This window comes from Giraffa tippelskirchi, chromosome 4, assembly GCF_054371585.1.
Source record: "Giraffa tippelskirchi isolate mGirTip1 chromosome 4, T2T-mGirTip1v1.2.pri, whole genome shotgun sequence".
Lineage (NCBI taxonomy): Eukaryota > Metazoa > Chordata > Mammalia > Artiodactyla > Giraffidae > Giraffa > Giraffa tippelskirchi.
In genome coordinates, this window is record NC_137278.1 from 8,316,034 (window position 1) to 8,334,447 (window position 18,414).

Below are 18,414 nucleotides of genomic sequence, written 5' to 3' on the forward strand. Positions count from 1 at the left end.
GGACCATCAGGGAAGTCCCAGCGCTTTATTTTTTAATGAACATTTTCAAGCAAACTGAAAACTGGAGGAAATAATATAATGAACCTCCATATACCCATCACCAACATTTAGTAATTGGCACTATTTTTCCATACTCATTGTTTTACTTTTGCCAAACCACTTTTAAGTAAATTACAGATATGAAAACATTTCACCCCTAAAGTCTGACTTCAGTATGACTTTACAATAAGTAAGGACCCTTTCCTATATAACCACAACTCAGAGGTCCAAGAACACTAGGTTAATAGTAACATTGTGATAGATAATAATCAGACCACATGTAATTTTCCCCAATGGTCCCCCAAATATGTCTGTGGTCAAACCAGGATGCAACCCAGGACCACACACAGCATTTGGTTGTGATTCCATGAAACCTCTTTTAACCTCGAAGGTCTCCTGTTCTCTGACACTGACTGTGAAGGGACCAGTTGTCCTGCAGAAAATTCCTTTTTCCAGATTCTTCTGTTTCTTCCTTGTGGTGGTGTTTAACCAGCTACCCCACCCCTTGAATTTCTTGTAAACTGGAAGTTAGCTGTAGAGGCTTCGTAGATTCAAGAGAAGGCTTTGGGGCAGGAATACCTAATAGACCAAGCTCACAAAGATTTGTTTGTTTTTTGGCCACACTGTGAAGCATGTGGGATGTTAGTTCCTCAACCAGGGATTGAACCCATGCTCCCTGCTTTGACAGCACGGAGTCTTAACCACTGGATCACGGGAGGAAGTCCCAGGGAGAGTTTTTAAACCAGACAGGACAGTCAGACCTGCAGCGCTTCTAGCTGTAACCTGCACACGCATCTCCCTGGGGTCTTGCTGAAAAGCTGACTCTGATTCAGCAGGTCTGGTTTGGGCAGGAGGCCCCAGCTGCTGGTCCACAGCCCCCTACTTTGGGGAGCTCAGAGAGGGGCTGCCCTGTGGAGGCGGGAGCCCAGGGAAGGGGTGGGAGGAGGGGGCATCTCTAGGATCAGTGTGTGCTCATCGCCTAGTGGCGGGCTGAGAGGGCGATGTGATGGCCAATCCGAGACTGTAGAAATGGTCACTCTTCAGGTCTCTGGGGACCCTCCCAAGATGCAGGAACATTTTAACCATCCAGAGGATGAGTGCAGCCCCTCTGTAACCTCAGGGTCTCAGAGAGGAAGCGCTCTCAGGTAGGGAGGTATCCTCAGATGCCCCTGCCCCCGTGTACTGCGCCCCTAAGTCTTGGCCTCGGGGGCCCTGAGGGCCTGGCCGGAGGCACTGAAGTGGGAGAGGAAGGAAGCGGGGAGCGGAGGAGGCCAAGGCTGTCGCCTCCCAGCTGCGAGAGGGGCCTCAAGTAAACAGGAAGGCCTGGCGGCTCCACAGTGGGGGGGCTTCAGAGGCGGGGTGCAGAGACCCACTGGACATGCGCAGCTGGCCAACACAGGGCTTCCTCTTTGGCAAGCAGACCCAGAGAGGTTGTGCGGCTTGCCCCAGATCACACAGCAAGGCTGGGGCACCCTCACCTGCCTCTCTAGCTTCCGCCCCTTCTGGGGGTTGTGGTGCAGGGTCTCCCATCTCTGTTGCCCACCGTGGTTCATGGCGTGTTGGAGAGTCTCATCTCTTCTCGGACCTCAGTTTCCCTTTCTATGAACTCGGAGTCCCTACAACACAGAGGTTCTAGAATCCCAGCCCAGTGGAATCCTTCTGCCTTCTAGATGGTTGTCACAGGCATGATCATCTAGACTTTGGGCATGGTCGGGTTTTATCAAGAAGGTCAGAATCACCCAGCAGGCAGCATGTACCATTTCCTGGGGAAAGAGAGGGAGATATAGAGGGATCCCACTCTTCTAGAATAGAGTCTGGCATGACCTCTGAACCTGGTTACCTGTACCCTTGGGGAGTCATTCGCCCTCTTCAGAGACCCCTCATCCCTGGGTGCAGAATGCCTCCAACACACACACCCTGGAAACCCAGAATCACACCCCATGGGACCCCAGGTTGTGTAGCCCATTGGTTAAGTTTGTTCATTTATTACACGAACGCTTAATGAATACCCGTCATAGGCGAGGCACTATTCTAAGCGATTAGGATTCAGCAGCAAAGCTTAGGCCCTTACCCTTATGAAACTTTTGTTCTAAAGAGGGAAACAGACCAAATAAACAATATGTATCATGCCAGCGGATTTCCCAGGTGGCACTAGTGGTAAAGAACCCACTGGCCAATGCAGGAGACATGAGATGTGGGTTTGATTCTTTGGAGGAGGGCACAGAAACCCATTCCAGCATTCTTGCCTGGAGAATCCTGGCCAATGCAGGAGACATAAGAGATGTGTGTTTGATCCCTTGGAGGAGGGCATGGAAACCCATTCCAGTATTCTTGCCTGGGGAATCCGATGGACAAAGGAGCCTGGCAGGCTACAGTCCATAGGGCTGCAAAGAGTCAGACACAACTGAAGCGACTTAGCACACACACAGTATTGTCAGAGGTTGATATGTGCCCAGGGGCCAATTACTGGTGTGGGGAGAGGGCTGCTTAAAATGCGATGGGACAAGCCCTAGAGCCCGCGCTCCACAATAAGAGAAACCACTGCAATGAGAAGCCCACACACTGCAACTAGAGTGTAGCCCTCGCTCTCCACAACTAGATATAGCAACAAAGACCCAGCACAACCAAAAACAAATAAATAAATAAAACTATTTTAAAAAATGCAACGGGAAGCCTTCATTGACCACGTGACATTTGATCAGCAACTTAAAGCATGAGGAGCAAGACCAGTGGTTATCTAGGGGGACAGAGTTTCAGGGAGAGGGAATGGCAGGTGCAAAGGCCTTGAGGTGGGCATGTGCTTGGTGCCTTCCAGGAACAGCAAGGAGGCCAGCTGGCATGGATTGAGTGGGATTGAGTGAGTGGGGGAAGAGTAGAGGTCAGAGAGGGGACAGGGGAGCCTCGGGGGCCATTTGAGGGGCTCTGCCTTTCACACTGAGTGAGATGGTTATCTGCAGATGGCGCTGAGCAGAGGAGGGATGGAACTTGACTTGGTTTTAACAGATTCTCTTTACGGTGTGCAGAATGATCTGGGAGCAAGGGTGGGAGTAAGGAGGGCCAGTGAGGTGGTGACTGTTATATTCCATGAGGTGCTTGTGGTGGCCAGGATGGTAGCTGTGGGTTGGTGGGAGCCCCACAAACAATGGGAATTTGTCTGGGGAGGAGCCAACAGGATGTGCTTATAGGTTGGATCAATGATGTAGCAGGAAGAATCAAGGTCATCCTTAAGTCTTGAGCAACGAGAGGAGGAAGCTGTCATGGTCTGAGATGGGGAGACGAAGGCAGGAACAGTTGGCAGAGGACGAATAGAGCCCAGTTTTGGACTCGTGAAGTCTGAGCCTGAGGGAAGAGTTCTGACTGGAGACACAAAGCTGGGAGCCGCCAGTGTGCGGATGGCCTTTAAAGCTATTTGGATGAGGGCACCCAGAACAGTACTTCCCAAACTGGAATGTGCACATGAATGTCCTGAGGATATTGATTAAAGGCAGCTTCTGATTCAGCAGGTCTGGGGCAGAGCCTGAGAGAAGCTCCCAGGAGACGCTAAGACTACACTTTGAGTAGCGAGCATCTAGGGGATTATATTCTATGCCCAAGACCCACAGTGGGTGATGAAATCAATAGGGTGTCTAGTGATCAGTATTTGAAAGAAAATGAACAAGGTGAATGCCCATCCTAAGGGTATATATATATATATATATTCACAAAATGTTTGTTTTAATTATTGGAGTCTGAGTCCCAGGGTTTGTGCTGGGATATGACATCATGGTCAAAGATTTGAGAAAATCGGACTTGAGAGTGAGGATAAACAGAGAAGGGAAGAGACCCAGGGTCCAAGTAAGGAAGGATGGGGAGGTACCAGAGAAGAGGCAGATAAGGCAACCAGGGAGGTGGGAGGAAAATCAGGATGGAATGTTCTGGAAGTCAAGGGAGGAAGGACAGGCCCAGATTAGAATTGGCCTCTGCTCCTCCTCCTCAGCCCTGTGGTCCTGCACACTTGAGCCTCAGTTTCCTCCACTGTAAAATGGGGATACGACAGTTTCAGCCCGTTAAAGTGGCCATGAGGTGGCACTTGGCACGGGGCAACCGTGTGAATGGTGGTGGGGTGATTCCGATTGTTCTTTTGGGCTTTAGTTCCTCCTGGCCAGCAGACTGCCCTCCCACTGCACAGAGGTAAAAACTGAGACACAGAATTTTTTTTTTAATTAATTTTTATTGGAGTATAGTCACTTTACAATGTTGTGTTAGTTTCCACTGTACAGCAAAGTGAATCAGCTATACATCGACATACAGCCCCTCTTTTTTAAATTTCCTCCCCACTTTAGGTCACCATAGAACACCAAGCAGAGTTCCCTGAGTTATATGGCAGATTCTCCTCAGTTATCACAACACGTGAAGGTCTTGCCTGAAGGCTGGACACCCTGACTCCCAGGCCAGTGCCGTCTTTCCCTGCACCCACATTCTCCCTTGCCTGTGCGGGTCTGGCCCTGCTGTTTTCAACAGTTCCTGGCTCCAGGCCGGTGCTGGAGACAGCCCGCCGCCTGGTGGGGGGTCCCTGGGGGCCGCATGAAATTCCTCTGGTGGCCCGCGGCCAGGGTAGACGTGCTCCATCCGCTCCTGCAGCCCCGGTCTTCCCAGCCAGCAGTGGAGAGGAAGGGGCACCTGACCACGGTGGGGGCCCGGCCCAGACGCCTGGCTATTGGCCGCTTGTCTCTTTGGCGTGTGGCTAGGCGGCACCTGAAAACGTCTGTATCAGTCGGGGCCCCAGCAGGAAACAGACGGCACGCTCCAGCGGGACAATTCGAGGAGAGTGGAATGAAGGGTCTGTTGACACAGGTGTGGGCAGGGTGTAGGAAAGTCACGAGGGACAGTGCCGAAGCCCGGGGCTGGCAGCGGCCATGACCCGTGACTACCCTCAGCCTGAAGGGCTGGGTGGAGAGGGCCAGGCCAGGGCTGTGGCCTCCGGAGCAGAGAGGCCACCAATTTGAAGTGACCCTGCGGGGAAGGAGCCAGAAGAGTGAATCCTCTGGGCTCCTTCCTCTCTGAGCTGTGCAGGGCTGGGGCTGGGGGTGGGGAGGCCGGAGGAGATAGATGTGTCCACTGGAATGGGGCGTGCATCTGGGGGGCAAACAGGAGACCACTAACCCAAGGTCAGTCCCTGCCTGCGGGATGGTGGCATGGTGACTGTGAAACTCCCTGAGGACAGGCATCCCGGCCCGGGGACTGGCCTCTTCCACTGGCGACAGGAGCAAAGGCCTACCTCTCTGTGTCTCAGTTTCCCTATGCGTCCTCGGCTCCACTCCTGCCTTACCTTCCAGGGAATTTCGTGCTTTTAATCAATAAGTCTTAAGGACCACAAGGTCCTCCTGGGCTCTGTGCTGGGGAAACAGTGGAGCAGAGACATCCAAGTCCCTGCCCTCGAGGGGCTGCTAGTCGAGCAGAGAGAGTCACACACCATGAGACTGGCTGAGGGGTGGGGGCGTCAGGGTGCTATGGGAGCTTTGGGGTGACCCCCTCTCCAGCCCCGGGTCCCCAAACTTCCTCCCTCCACCGGGCCTCTGGGCTCAGGGCTCCAGGCCCTCCTTAGGTTTTTCTCTCCCTGGAAGTCACCCTCAAGCATGTCCTGGGTCCACCTAGGCCTCTCCCACTTTCTAGAGAAACCCAGTGGGTCTTGCTTACCGTGTGAGAGGGGATGGATTAGTAGCATGAGGGTGGACGGGAGGGCGGTGTTTTCTATTTCTATTTTTTTAATATTTATTTCACTGCATGGGGTCTTAGTTGCAGCATGTAGGATCTGGCTCCCTGACCAGGGATCGGACCCAGGCCCTCTGCATTGGGAACTTGGAGTCTTAGCCACTGGGCCACCAGGAAAGTTCCCGGGAGGAAAGCTTGAGAGGAGCCTCCCGTGGGGTCCCCATTACGGCCTCAGATGCCCCGACACCCATTCCGGACAGCAATCCTCCTCACCCAGGGCCATCTGTCCTCTCCAAGCTCAGATGGGAGCAGATGGGAAGGAGCAGAGCTTGGAGCCAGGCAGCCCTGGGGTCTCAAGCTGGGGTCACTCAAACCTCAGGGAGACTCGGGTTCTTCCTGTGTCTCTCGCGTGACTGAGGGGATCCAGAGCTGACAGAGGAAGGCCTAGGGTGGGGCCTGAGAGAGGGAGAGTTCAGCTCTGGGGGGACTGGAGTAACTAACGGTCCCTGGGGCATGGACTCTGGTTGGGGGTTGCCTGGGGAACCTCACAGCCACCCAACCTTCCCCAACTGGAGCCACCCTGTGCCTGGTGATGCCCACCTCCCGATCCCCGAGGCTGCAGGAAAAGGCCGAGGAACAGTCACTCTCGGGGGTCTCCCTCTGCTCTGGCACAGCCTTCCTGGCCTTGCTGGACTGGGATGGGTCTCCGGTGACCCTAGACCCGAGCCTGGCCAAGTGCAATGCGCAGCCACAGGGCTGGGCGAGCAAACCTTCCCCAACCTCCACCCAAGGAGCCACACCCGCCCTTCCTGCCCCGGGGGTCAGCTCCTGCAGACACAAACATGCTCCACTTGGCCTGGTTGGTGCAGAGGCAGCCAGGGCTCCCACCTTCTCCTTCTTCCCTGGGCCTCCGTTTCTCCATCTGTGACCAGGACAAGTGTAAAGAGGAAATCCCCTGGCTCATCCCCACTGTGGGATGGAGATTCGCCTTCTCCAAGCCCACTCTGCCAGCACCCTCTCTCCAGAACCCTCTGTGACTCCCATGGCCTTCAGGATAAAGTCCTGGCATTCAAGGTGCCCCCTCCCAGGGACTTCCCTAGTGGTCCAGTGGTTAAGACTCTGTGCTCCCAATGCAGGAGTCCCAGGTTCGATCCCAAGTCAGAGAACTAGATTCCCACATGCTGCAACTAAAAATCTCTCAAGCTGTAACTTGAAGATCCTCCTTGCTGCAAAAAAGACTGAAGTTCGGCGTACTGCAACTGAGACCCAGTGCGGCCAAATTAAAGTAAAAAATGCCCCCTCTCCCAGAGCAAGGCCAGTTTGCCTCTCTAGGTCTCTTGTTTCCACCACACCCCTGCTTGACCTATGGTGATCAGGCCACTTCTTGCCTCTGTGTCTTTGCTCAGGCTTGTGCCCAGCCTGACAGGCCCTCCTCACCCCTTTTTCTACCCCCTCACTCCAACTCGCCCAGATTTCCACAGGCCAGACTTAAATGCTCCCTCCTCCAGGCAGCTCTGGCTTCCTCCTCTGAGCTTCCTGGGGCCTGACCCTAAAGTGCTACCTGTGACTAGCACCAAGGCGGACATGTAGTTGGCGCTAACTGTTTGCAAACAGGCAAGGGACAGTTCTAGGACTGTCTCCCAGGCCCAGGGAGCGTGATGGTCAAGCCCTTCCTGAGTGCCGGGCCCAGAGCTCTGTGCTATGGTGCCTGGACCCACAGAAATCTCACAACCGCCTGGCGAGGAAGGCATTGTTGTACCTGCTTTACTTCCAGGGTGACTGTGTGGCAGTGGGCTTGTCCCCTTTCCTCTCTGGGCCCTGAGATCTCAGCCCCAGCTGCTGCACTGTGCCAATTTTGGAGCATTGCTCCCCTATCCTGAGCCTCAGGCTCCCTGCTTACAAAACAAGGGAACGCCAGCCCAGTGTCACACTTAGGGAAACCAGCATTGGTGCCTGAGGAGACCCATTCAAACTCCAGCTCCACCATCTTCTTGGGTCAGTGATAGCACCTCATCAGTCCTCTGTCCCCTCATCTACAAAATGGGGACAGCGAGTTCGTGGAGCTGAGTTCCCATGAAGTTCCAGGACTTGGCCAGGCCTGGCCCCTGACGGTGCCCTTGGTGGGCTGTTAGGATGGCTCTTTTCATCTGCCCCCTGGGGTTGCCAGATGCACCCCACTAGCCAGCCGTTGGAGAGGGTGGGATGGGAGGGTGGGGTATGTGGGGAGACGAGCCTGGAGCCTGGGTCCTCCCACCCCACTGCCTGCCCCCCCCCCAAACACCCCCGCCCCAGGGCCCCCCACCCAGCGACAAAGCCCGTGGCACTTCCTCTCCCCGCCTGGCAGGCCGCCTGGCCCGGCCCCTTCTCTAAGGAAGCGCATTTCCTGCCTCCCCGGGCCAGGCTGGATGAGCCGGAGCTCCCCATAGCTGACGGTCAGACCCCAGCCTCCATCTGTATCCACAGGCTGGGCCCGCCGCCGCCGCTGCCGTCCACAGAAGCCCTGCAGCCTCTCCCCGCTTAAAGCTGGGCCAGCGATCCCCCGGCCTGGCCCCACGCTCCCGTGCCCGCTTCTCCTGACCCCTCGGCCGCCACCTCAGAAGGCTGGAGCAGGGACGCCGTCGCTCCAGCTGCCTGCTGCCCTTGGGTCCCCGCGAGAGCCCACGCCGGCCCCCGCACCCGTCTGCAGCCCTGCCCCTGGACACCGGATAAGGCCCCACACACAGACCCCCGGGAGGACAGCATGGACCGCGGTGCGCTCTGCCAGGCCATTGCCCTGCTGCTGGTTGTGTTCAGCCTCAGCCCCACAAGTAGGTGTCCAGGGACCCGGGAAGGGGGTGACTGGGCCCCCAGGGCACAGACCAGGCCCCAAGTGTTCCCGGCCTCCTCCCTCTGTCCCCACTCATGCCCAGTGGAGCTGTCCTGGGGGGTCTGGACGGCCCAAGACAGATGTCACAGGGTGACCAACCATCCCGGTTTGGCAGGATGAAGAACTTTCCATCCTAAATGACTCGGGCAAACAGGGATGAGTTATTTACCTTAACTCTGGCCTCCGGCTATGTCCAGGTTCTCCCCAGGAAGCCCAAGTCCTAGAGTGCTGTGCAGACCCTGGCGAGTCCCCTGCCCTCTCTGTGCCTTAAGTTTCTCATCTGAGGCCCGGGTGGGATGGGAGGGTGCACGGTCTCAGAGTCAAAACCTGGGCTCTGGGTTCACATCTCATGTTGCGTTTCCTCGTGGTGTGATCTTGGGGGACTGCCTTCAGGCCTCTGAGCTGAGTAGAGGATAAGAGAAGCCCCCTCTGGGAAAGTCAGTGGCAAGCTGGTTTCTGTTTGTTGTAGTTTTATGATTAAATTCCTCCTCCTTCATCTTCCCCGGGGCCTGTGAGCGGCTCCCGGAACCCTTCTGACTGGGTGCTTCCTCTGCTTCTACCCAAGATGTGTGCGGAATGGAGGCACAGCCCAGACTAGGGGTTCAGCTTGGGGGCTTCTCCAGGTGGTCATGGCCTCTGCGACCTTCTGAAAGGACCAGATGAAAGGTAGCAAGGAGTTGGGGACCCCTGGCCCCTCATGCCACTCTCCTTGGGCCTCTCTGTGCCCTGCCCCTCATTTATTTGAAGCCCCGGGATAGCCCTGTGGACACCCCCTCACCTCGGGCACATCCAGGACCTCCTTAAGGGGTAGGGGTTGGGGGTGAGAATGGGAACAGCAGCAACGATGGTCACCCCCCTCCCCACCCTATCCAGTCGTTATTGTTATTTAGTCGCTCAGTCGTGTCTGACTCTTTGTGACCACATGGACTATAGCCCGTCAGGCTCCTCTGTCCATGGGATTTCTCCAGGCAAGAATACTGGAGTGGGTTGCCATTTCCCTTTCCAAGGGAATCTTCCCTAGTAGGGGATCGAACCCGCCTCTCTTTCTGTCTCCTGCATTGCAGGCGGGTTCTTTACCACTGAGCCATCAGGGAAGCCCCTAACTCCAAGCCAAGGCATTTTAAGGTCCCTAATCCTGGGTCTCTAAGCTCTTCCCACTGCCTCACTGACAATACAGGGAACCAAGTCTCAGACAGTAAGTGACCCAGCAGGGATTCGCCCCAGGCCTGTGGCTCCTTTGAGCACTTGCTCCTGATCAGGCAGTGATATGGCAGCCGCTCACCATAAACTCCCAATTATCTTGCAAAACAGCTGCCTCTATCACCCCATTTTACAGGAGGGGAAGTGGAGGTTCTGACCTGCTGAGTTCACACAGTTCAGACAGAAGCTGTACCTGAACTCCATGATAGGCCCCTGGCCATCTTGCCTTTCTCCAGCCTCTCCCACTTACTAGTTTGATAACACTCTCTTACTCTAGGTCATCAGAGAAAGACCCTCATAGCTCTTTAGGGTCCGGTTTTATAGGCTCGAAGGCAGTGGTGTGCTGGCAAATAGTCAACAGTGGGGTGGGAGAGGTGGGTGGGGGCGGGGGGTGGGGGTGGGGTTAATATTTGTTAATATCCATGGTGTCAATGTTCCCACCCAGCCGATTTCAAGCTATCAACTCGGCAGACTTGGAGTTGGGGCGGCTGTGTCATAATAAAGCTTTATCTACTATTTCCACCACCCAGATATGACAGTCATAGATAACCTCAAGAACACAGATAATATAAAGGGAATAAAATAATTAGGGGTTTATGACTTTTGATATAATAGTATACATTTGATATATATTACACGTAAAATGTGTGATTTATTTAACTGTAAGTTTGTAAAATTTAATTTTTAATTATGGCGGTGTTTAAGAGCCAGTTGGAAAAACTCCTGATAATGTGTTAATCTGCTCCTGCTGGCAGGTGCTGGCACCCCAGCAGTCAAAATAGGACCAAAACAGGTCCCCAAGTGGGTCCAGCCTTCTGGGAACACAACTTGGCAGAACCTTTCAAAACCCTAACTTGTGTAAGGGCATCCCCTGAGCATAGGGCTCAAGGGCATTCCAAATCCATCCAGCCCAGCTCAGTTACTGGCTGGTAAACTGAGGCCCACAGAGGGCAGATGGGGACCAGGACCAGGGTGTGGAAGCCAGATCTCCATGCCAGTGGAGAGAGTGAAGGTGCTAGTGACCCAGGAATCCTCATTCAAGCTGAAGGGGGGTCAAAATCGGACCAAAACAGGTCCCCAAATGGGTCCAGCCTTCTGGAAACACAACTTGGCAGAATCTTTCAAAAACCTAACTTGTGTAACATCCTTGCCTTCAGCCCTAAGGCCTTACTTGCCCAACTCAGTAAGGAATATGGTCCATAGGTGCCTGTAACAAAAACCAGCCAGCTGGAAGCCACCCAGTGTCCACCAGCCTGGGCTCCATGAAATGGCTGACTATGCACTGGAATCTCACAAATTGGTTACCCAAAAAAAAGCTATTTTCAGATCTATACTGTTGTGGACATCTGTCTGGGACACACTGTCAGGTGCCTGTACAGTACTGACTCCAGTTCTGTAAGAATAAAGTAACAGTAACACACACTATGCGCTTCCCAAGTGGCTCAGCCAGTAAAAGAAACTGCTGGCCAATGCAAGAGACGCAGGAGACTCGGGTTTGATCCCTGGGTCAGGAAGATCCCCTGGAAAAGGAAATGGCAACCCGCTGCAGTATTCTTGCCTGGAAAATCCCATGCACAGAGGAGCCTGGAGGGCTACAGTCCATGGGGTCGCAGAGTCAGACATGACCAAGCACACACACAACATTCCATATGCACAGAGAAAACCCCAATGTCACTGTTCTTTAGCACCAGGTTCTTCTAGAGGATTTTCACTTTCTAAAACATACTTTCTTGTCATGTTGGAATTTCTTTTAGGAACAAATATGTATAGATTTTTAAAAAGCAGTTTAACCATATATTCACTCTAGTCCGCTCCTCAAGGAAAATAGATAAGAGCGGGGGACATGACCTCCCAGCTCCTTCTATTAATTTGGGCATTGTTAGCATGCTGGTGTCTTTCTTACTGGCTATTGTCTAGCTTTTTAAGGTAATTTCAATGCAAGTGGATCAAATTTGGAAATCTTATGCACCCTTTTATGTCCCAGAAGTTTTCTATGTTGTCATGTGGACTCCATGATCATTCCGTTGTGGTTCTAGAATATCCTTTCCCTTAAACGTGCCATCTCATCCTTTCCCTAATGAATCCTTTGTTGTTGAATACTTAGGTGGTTTCCCCTTTGGGACCAGTTATAAATACCACTTCCAAGCATGTTTTTGGTACATGCATCTTTTCCTGTATTTTGGAGTATTTCATTTGGATAGAGTCCCAGAAGTAGAGGTGCTGGGGTTTGTGGCCCATGCTGGGTGGCTGGAATCAAAGAGTGTTTCCTAAGTGTGGGTGAGTGCTTGCTGAAAGACAGGGTAGAGGTGTGATTTGGAGTCCCCTGTGCTGCTGGCCACCTGTGTGAGGGTCTCCCCACCCCTGACCCCTGAGAAGAGGCTAGGGATGCAGGACACAGCCTATAGATATCCATCTCTAGAGTCTACATTCAGGGCAGCTTCTCGTTTGCCAGGAGGAAAGGTAGGTTGAAGCAGGAGCTGTGTGAACCAGGAGACAGGGGTTCCCTGGGAACAGTGAGGGCAAGACCATTAATTAAAGTTCTCACTTCAGCCAGATAGTTGGTAACACTAAGCCCCAGGGGGAGAGAAAGAATTGATCTCAATTTCTCATGGGCACCATTAGGTCAGTGCTGGGCCCTTGGAGGACAAGCCTGGTCTATTTATTTGCTCAAGGGCCTGATGAGGAATCAGGGTGAGTGGGAGGGACCACCTCTTGTGTCTCCAGTGCGTAAGGCAGCCCTTTGTCTCTATACCCAGATCACGGATGAGGAAATCGAGGCTCAGGACTAGTGACAGATCCAAGCTGTCTACTCAACTCAGCTTCTTTTTCTTGTACCATAGGTGGCCTGGGTGGCTGTGGGAGGCTTGGAACAGTGATTGCCCTGGTTCTGGAGCCCCTTCTTCTAGCTCCAGCCCCAGCTTTGGGGCATCAGCTCTGGAGGCTAAAGAGGACCCTCATCCAGGGCTGAACTGACTTCAATACCTGTGACAAGTGTGGAGATGAAGGCCAGACCACTGCTCTAGGCCTGTTATGTGTACTATCAGACTTAAACTGCACAAAAGCCTGCTGAAGCAAGCACTCATGTTACCCCCATTTCACAGCTGAGGAGACTGGGGCACAGGCAGGTGAAGGAATTTGCCTGAGTAACACAGCTCAGAAATAAGCAACAGAGGCTTGAGCCTGGGACCTAACCATACACCATAGTGCATTGGGGAAGATAGACTCTGTCTGTTGCCAAATCGTCTCACCCCACGCATTAGGTTTCTTTCCTGCACCTATAGTGGGTCTCCTACCTAGAGCACAACTGGATGGGTTCTGATGAGATTTTCCCAACAGGGTTTTGAAGGATGAATAGGAGTTGAAAAGAAGTAGTCAGGGAGAGGGCACAGAAAGGGCAAAGAACAAGGTATGTTTGATGGAAACATTCACCTCTCCCTGCTGATGGACATAAATAACTGACAACAGTTGCCAGTTCCTGAACAAGAATCCTGTTTAACATCATGCATGTGTCAATTTACCAATGTTTCCACCAACTCATTGAGGAAGGTATTTTGACTACGACCACTCCATTTTACAAATAATAGCACTGAGGCATGGAAAGGAAGCTGGAAAGGAGCAGAATCAGGATCTGAAATTTCAACATCTCTTGATCCCTGCACTTTATTTTTTCATTTTAATTTTTTTTAGTTGCAGCATGTGGGATCTTTAATTGTGGCATGGGAACTCTTAATTGTGGCAGGTGAGATCTAGTTCCCTGACCAGGGATCAAACCTGGGCCCCCTTCATTGGGGGCTCAGAGTCTTAGCCGCTGGACCACCAGGGAAGTCCTGGATCCTGGTACTTTTTAACTCCGCTCCAGGTTGTGGAGGGTGGCCTTAACCCAGAGATATCATCAGCCCAGGACAGACTGGGGAAAGAGTGCTGAGGTCTTGCTGGTGGCCAGGCCCAGGGAGCAGTGGTTGGGCTGGATGCAGGGAAATCTTTGAGGCCATGATTTGATCCTGAAAGGAGCAAAGGGTGACTGGGTGACTGAAGAAGAGAAAAAGCAGAAAAGACCACTGTCAAAGAGGACCTGCCCTGGTTTCATAGAATGATCACGGCCTCTGCATCCAGAACACTTACTGCATACCAGGATCTGTACCCAGGTTACCTTATGCAGCTAACACAACCTGTGCAGTGGGTGCTGGGTGCTAGAGCTGGGTGATCTGGGTTCCAGTATGAACCCTGCCACTTAACAGCTTGCCCTCAGGCAAATGTGGTGTGGTTGTTCAGCTGCTCAGTCATGTCCAACTCTTTGTGACGCCAAGGATTGCAGCACGCCAGGCTTCCCTGTCCTTCACTATCTCCTGGAGTTTGCTCAAATTCATGTTCATTGAGTTGGTGATGCCATCCAACCATCTCGTCCTGTCGCCCCGTTCTCCTGTTTGCCTTCAATCTTTCCAGCAACAGGGTCTTTTCCAAATTCTTGTCTCTCTCTAATCTTCGGGTTCCCCCTGTGTCAAATGGTCATAATAACAGTCCCCATCTTGTAGGACTGCTGCACGCATCAAGTCAATGAACTCACGCAAAGCCTCTAAACAGTCCCTAATGCCAAGGAAACATGATGGCAGCTGTCTTGCAAAGGGGGAAGCTGAGGCTCAGAGAAGTTAGGCTCTTGTTCACAGTGACCAGCTTTCCAAGAAGCAGAGCTGGGATTTTGCTCAGACCGTCCGGCTCCAGAACTGGTTTTGCTTGACTGTTATCCTCTTGGCCTCCCTAGGTGCTGGGGGTGGCCATTTGGAAAGCCCCCGAGGTGGCTCTGCGTTCATGGGTGGGGGAGGAGAGGGAGCAGACAGGGCTGGAGAGGTGGCTCCCCACTTGCTGGGTCTCTCACTCACCCGGTCACCCAGGCTTCCAGCGGCGCCTCCTCCAACCCAGGTCCCAGGAGTTTCCCTTGGTGCCAGGGGATTGTTTTCAGCTTTGTCTGGGCCCGCCTCCGGCTCCGGGAGACAGGCCCCGGGCGTCACACTCCCTCCTGTCTCCCCATTCTCGTCTGCGGGGTGGGGGCGGCCAGGACTCGAAAAGGCCCCAAAATAAATGGACCTCTTATCTGATCTCCCAGCCTGGCCTGTTATCTGATCATTACATAATGGCCAGGCCTGTGGCCTCTCCCGCTGACGGCATGGAGGAGGTGGCCCCAGGCGGCCCCGGCGATCCAGGAGGAACTGGGGTTCCTGGAAGTCTGGGGAGGGGGCAGGGAAGGTCTGAAGGAAGGAGCACGGCGCTGGGCTAATCTGCAGACCAGACCCCAGGCTGCGAGGGGAGAGGTAGGTCCGAGCCCAGCCTGGTCAGCTGTGTGTGTTGTGTGACTCTGGACATCCTGCATCTCTGCACTGCAGTCTCCCATCTATACAGGAGGACTAAGTAACAGCCAAGAAGCCTGTGCTCCCTGACAGGGTCAGGGCAAGGGTGGGGAGTACTGAGGGGCTTGATGGGTCCCCAAGTAGGGGAGACAGCAGCAAAAGGTATCAGCCCTTGAGTCTAGTTGAGCCTGAAACACCAGTGACCTCCCTCTCTGAGGCCCCTCGCCTGCAAGCTGTCCTGTCCCACCACTTCACCATCCACCTTGGAGCAACTGTTCTTCTCCAATGGCCAAAGGCAATCAAAGAATTAAAATCAAAAGAACGACCTCTGCGGTCCAGCGGTTAAGACTCTTTGCTTCTGCTGTAGGGAGTGCAGGTTCAATCCCTGGTTGGGGAGCTAAGATCCTACAGGCTGTGCAGTGTGGCCAAAAAGTAAAAACAAAAACAAACAGCCATACATCTCGTCTCATGGAGTCCTCTCAACCACCTCTATGGTTTTGTGGATTCTATTCTTCGTGTCCTTTTACCAACGAGGACACCGAAACCCAAAGTAGTTCACCAAAGCCACATAGGCTAGTAAGTGTTGGGCCTCCTCAGACACAAACCCAAGTCAGCCTGGTTCCAGGGACCTTGGCTTCCAACCAAAATGCCCTATTCCACAGGCACTCTGGGGTCCCTGGCACACAGGACAGGGCCAGGGCGAGGACTTCTAAGCCAAATGTTCTTGTCCCGAACTTATTCTTCCCAAGTTGTTGCTGGTGGGTGGTGTGGTGGTGGTGGTGGTGGGGCGGTCATCTTATGTCCTCCTCTGACCTCTGGGAGGGGGGCCCTGAGCCAACCAGTGGAAAGTTGGGGAAGGAGACCGGGTTAAGCCAAAGCCAGCCCAACAGCCCGGGATTCGGAAGAAGTCTCCCTCCCCCCGTCCTCTGGGCTGGCGTCGGCTGGACGTGCGGCCAGGCCCTCCGCGCCCATCTTTGATCTCCAAGAAAACAGGAAGTGAGCGCGACAAGATGGAGACACAAACTTCCAAACAGTCTCCCCTTCTCTGTCCTCCTTCCCTCCTCCGGAGCCACCCCCTCTTCCCCGGCACATTCCTTCGAACAGACGAGGTGTAGGGGCCTCATTTCCTCTTCCTCCTCTGCTGGGTCGGGGTGAAATTCCATTCCCTTCCCTCAGGACCTGCGTTTCCGGGCAGCAGGCTCTGCGGCCTACTCCGGCCCTGCCCTCTGAACCTGGGCTCGCTCTCTCCACCGGGGCCAGGAGACTCTCAAGCCTCCTTGAGGCACAAGAGGGGAAGTTTTGCCTCCTGATCCTTTGGAATGAACCAGCCCAGAGACTTGGGTGTGTGTACATGTGGACCCTGCCACACCGTTAGCATTGCCACGTGTAGCAAATGCAAATATAGGATGCCCAGTGAAATTTTAATTTCAGATAAACACTGAAAAATTTTTAGTCTAAGTATATCCCATGCAATGTTTGGGATATGCTTATACTTTAAATACGTATTTATTTATTCAAATTTGGGTATCCTGCATTTTATCTGTTGACCCTACACCTACTAGCACTGTGACCTCAGGTAAGTAATTTTTCACTTCTGAAGCTCAGTTTCTTCATCTGTGGAATGAATATAATGATATCTACCTTGGGTTGGGAAGATCCCCTGGAGGAGGAAATGACACCCCTCTCCAGTATTCTTGCCTGGAAAATTCCAGGGGCAGAGGAGCCTGGCAGGCTACGTGGGGTCGCAATGAGTCAGACATGACTGAGTGACCGAGCACGCACGCGCACACGCGCACACACACACACACACACACACACACACACACACACACACACACATCTTGTAAAGTAGCTGTGAAGATGCAATAAAGACCTTAAACAGTGCCAAGCACCCAGTAGGCATTCAGAAAGTGAGAGCAGTTGTCACCATCTTGTTCTTAACTGGTTCTTAACTTGTCTCTCTCTCCCCCTGTGATTTCCCACAGGTCTTGCAGAAACAGTCTACTGTGACCTACAGCCTGTGGACTCCAAGGTGACATATGTAACCAGCCAGGTTTCTGAAGGCTGTGTGGCTCAGATCCCCGATGCCACTCTAGAAGTCCATGTCCTCTTCTTGACATTCCTAGGGGTGAGTGCCCGATGGCAGGGTCGGGTGGGGACCCAGAGGATGGTCCAGGGCCAATGAGATGAGGGCTCAGTCCCTGGGGTAGTGGGCTGAGTCCTCACCAGGGCTCCTGCCAGGATAGTGACATGGGCATCTCACAGGGCCTGTCAGGAAAGGCATTTCTGGGGGTAATCTTCTTCTTGTGGCCCCTGAAACCGTTAGGTCGCCCTGCACTTGTGCAGTGATAAGACGGTGCCCATACCACCAATATCGGGGGGAGTGGCCTGCTCCGCACCACGCTGCCTGCCACAAGGACTGTGGGCCTTGATAATCCCCAAACTGCACAAGACGCAGGTGGGAAGGGCTGGGTTTGGCCAGCAGAGGAGTGGAAAAGAGCCAGGCAAGCGCTTGTTCGTGCACCTCCGGTAATGGGGAGCTCACTTCTCAGTGGATACGGTTCTGCTCCAGGCAGCCTTGACCTTGAGAAAGTGCTTCCCTCCCTGGAATGTCACTCATTAAACCCCTGTGACCCAGTCACTGTCTGGAAGCTGGTGACATCACCTCCAAGACTCTCCTCCCCTCACCAAGAAGGCCCACCATGAGTTTGTCTAGGTCCATCCTGATACTAATAACACATTTATTGAGCACTTACTGTGTGCTAGGTACTGTGCTAGGCCTACTAAGTGCCGGGAACAGAATTAAGCACCTTACATGTATTAAGCCTCTCAAGGGCCCGTCTGTCAGGGGTCTGTCTCCCCATTTTTCAGAGGAGGGACCCGTGGCAGGCCGAGAAAGGTGAAGCAATATGTCTGAGGTCAGAGTTCACTAGATCCCCGGAGACTCCAAACTAGGCCATCCCCTGGATTCCCCAGTGGATCTCAGTGTTCAGGGGGTACCTGGCCCTCCTGGGCTGGTGACCACACCTGGCCCATGCAGCCTCAGGTCCTGATAGCGATTTAGTGGTGTCAGCTCGGGGTGAACTTGTGGTCCCCGAAACTGTTGGGCTGCCCTGCGTTTGTGCAGTGATAAGATGGTGCCCAGACCACCAATATCGGGGGGCCCTGCTCCCCACCACCCTGCCTGCCATGAGAACTGTGGGCCTTGATAATCCCCAAGCTCCAGATAGAGCCAAACACATGTTATGTGGTTTCGATAGCCATTGTAATTTTTTT

General features: G+C 53.4%; 1 protein-coding gene across 4 annotated transcripts in view; it reads left to right on the top strand.

The window, feature by feature from the left end:
• The first annotated feature begins 8,123 nt into the window (after positions 1-8,123).
• ENG (endoglin) overlaps positions 8,124-18,414 on the top strand; it is a 31,360-nt gene continuing 21,069 nt past the window's right edge. For all 4 annotated transcript variants that reach the window (XM_081587108.1, XM_081587105.1, XM_081587107.1 and 1 more), the window contains exons 1-2: positions 8,124-8,537; positions 17,124-17,266. Coding sequence is in view for 3 of the 4 variants with exons in the window: in XM_081587105.1 (XP_081443231.1) it covers positions 8,471-8,537; positions 17,124-17,266 (210 nt within the window). In the remaining variant the exon portion in view is untranslated. The remainder of the gene's footprint in view (positions 8,538-17,123; positions 17,267-18,414) is intronic.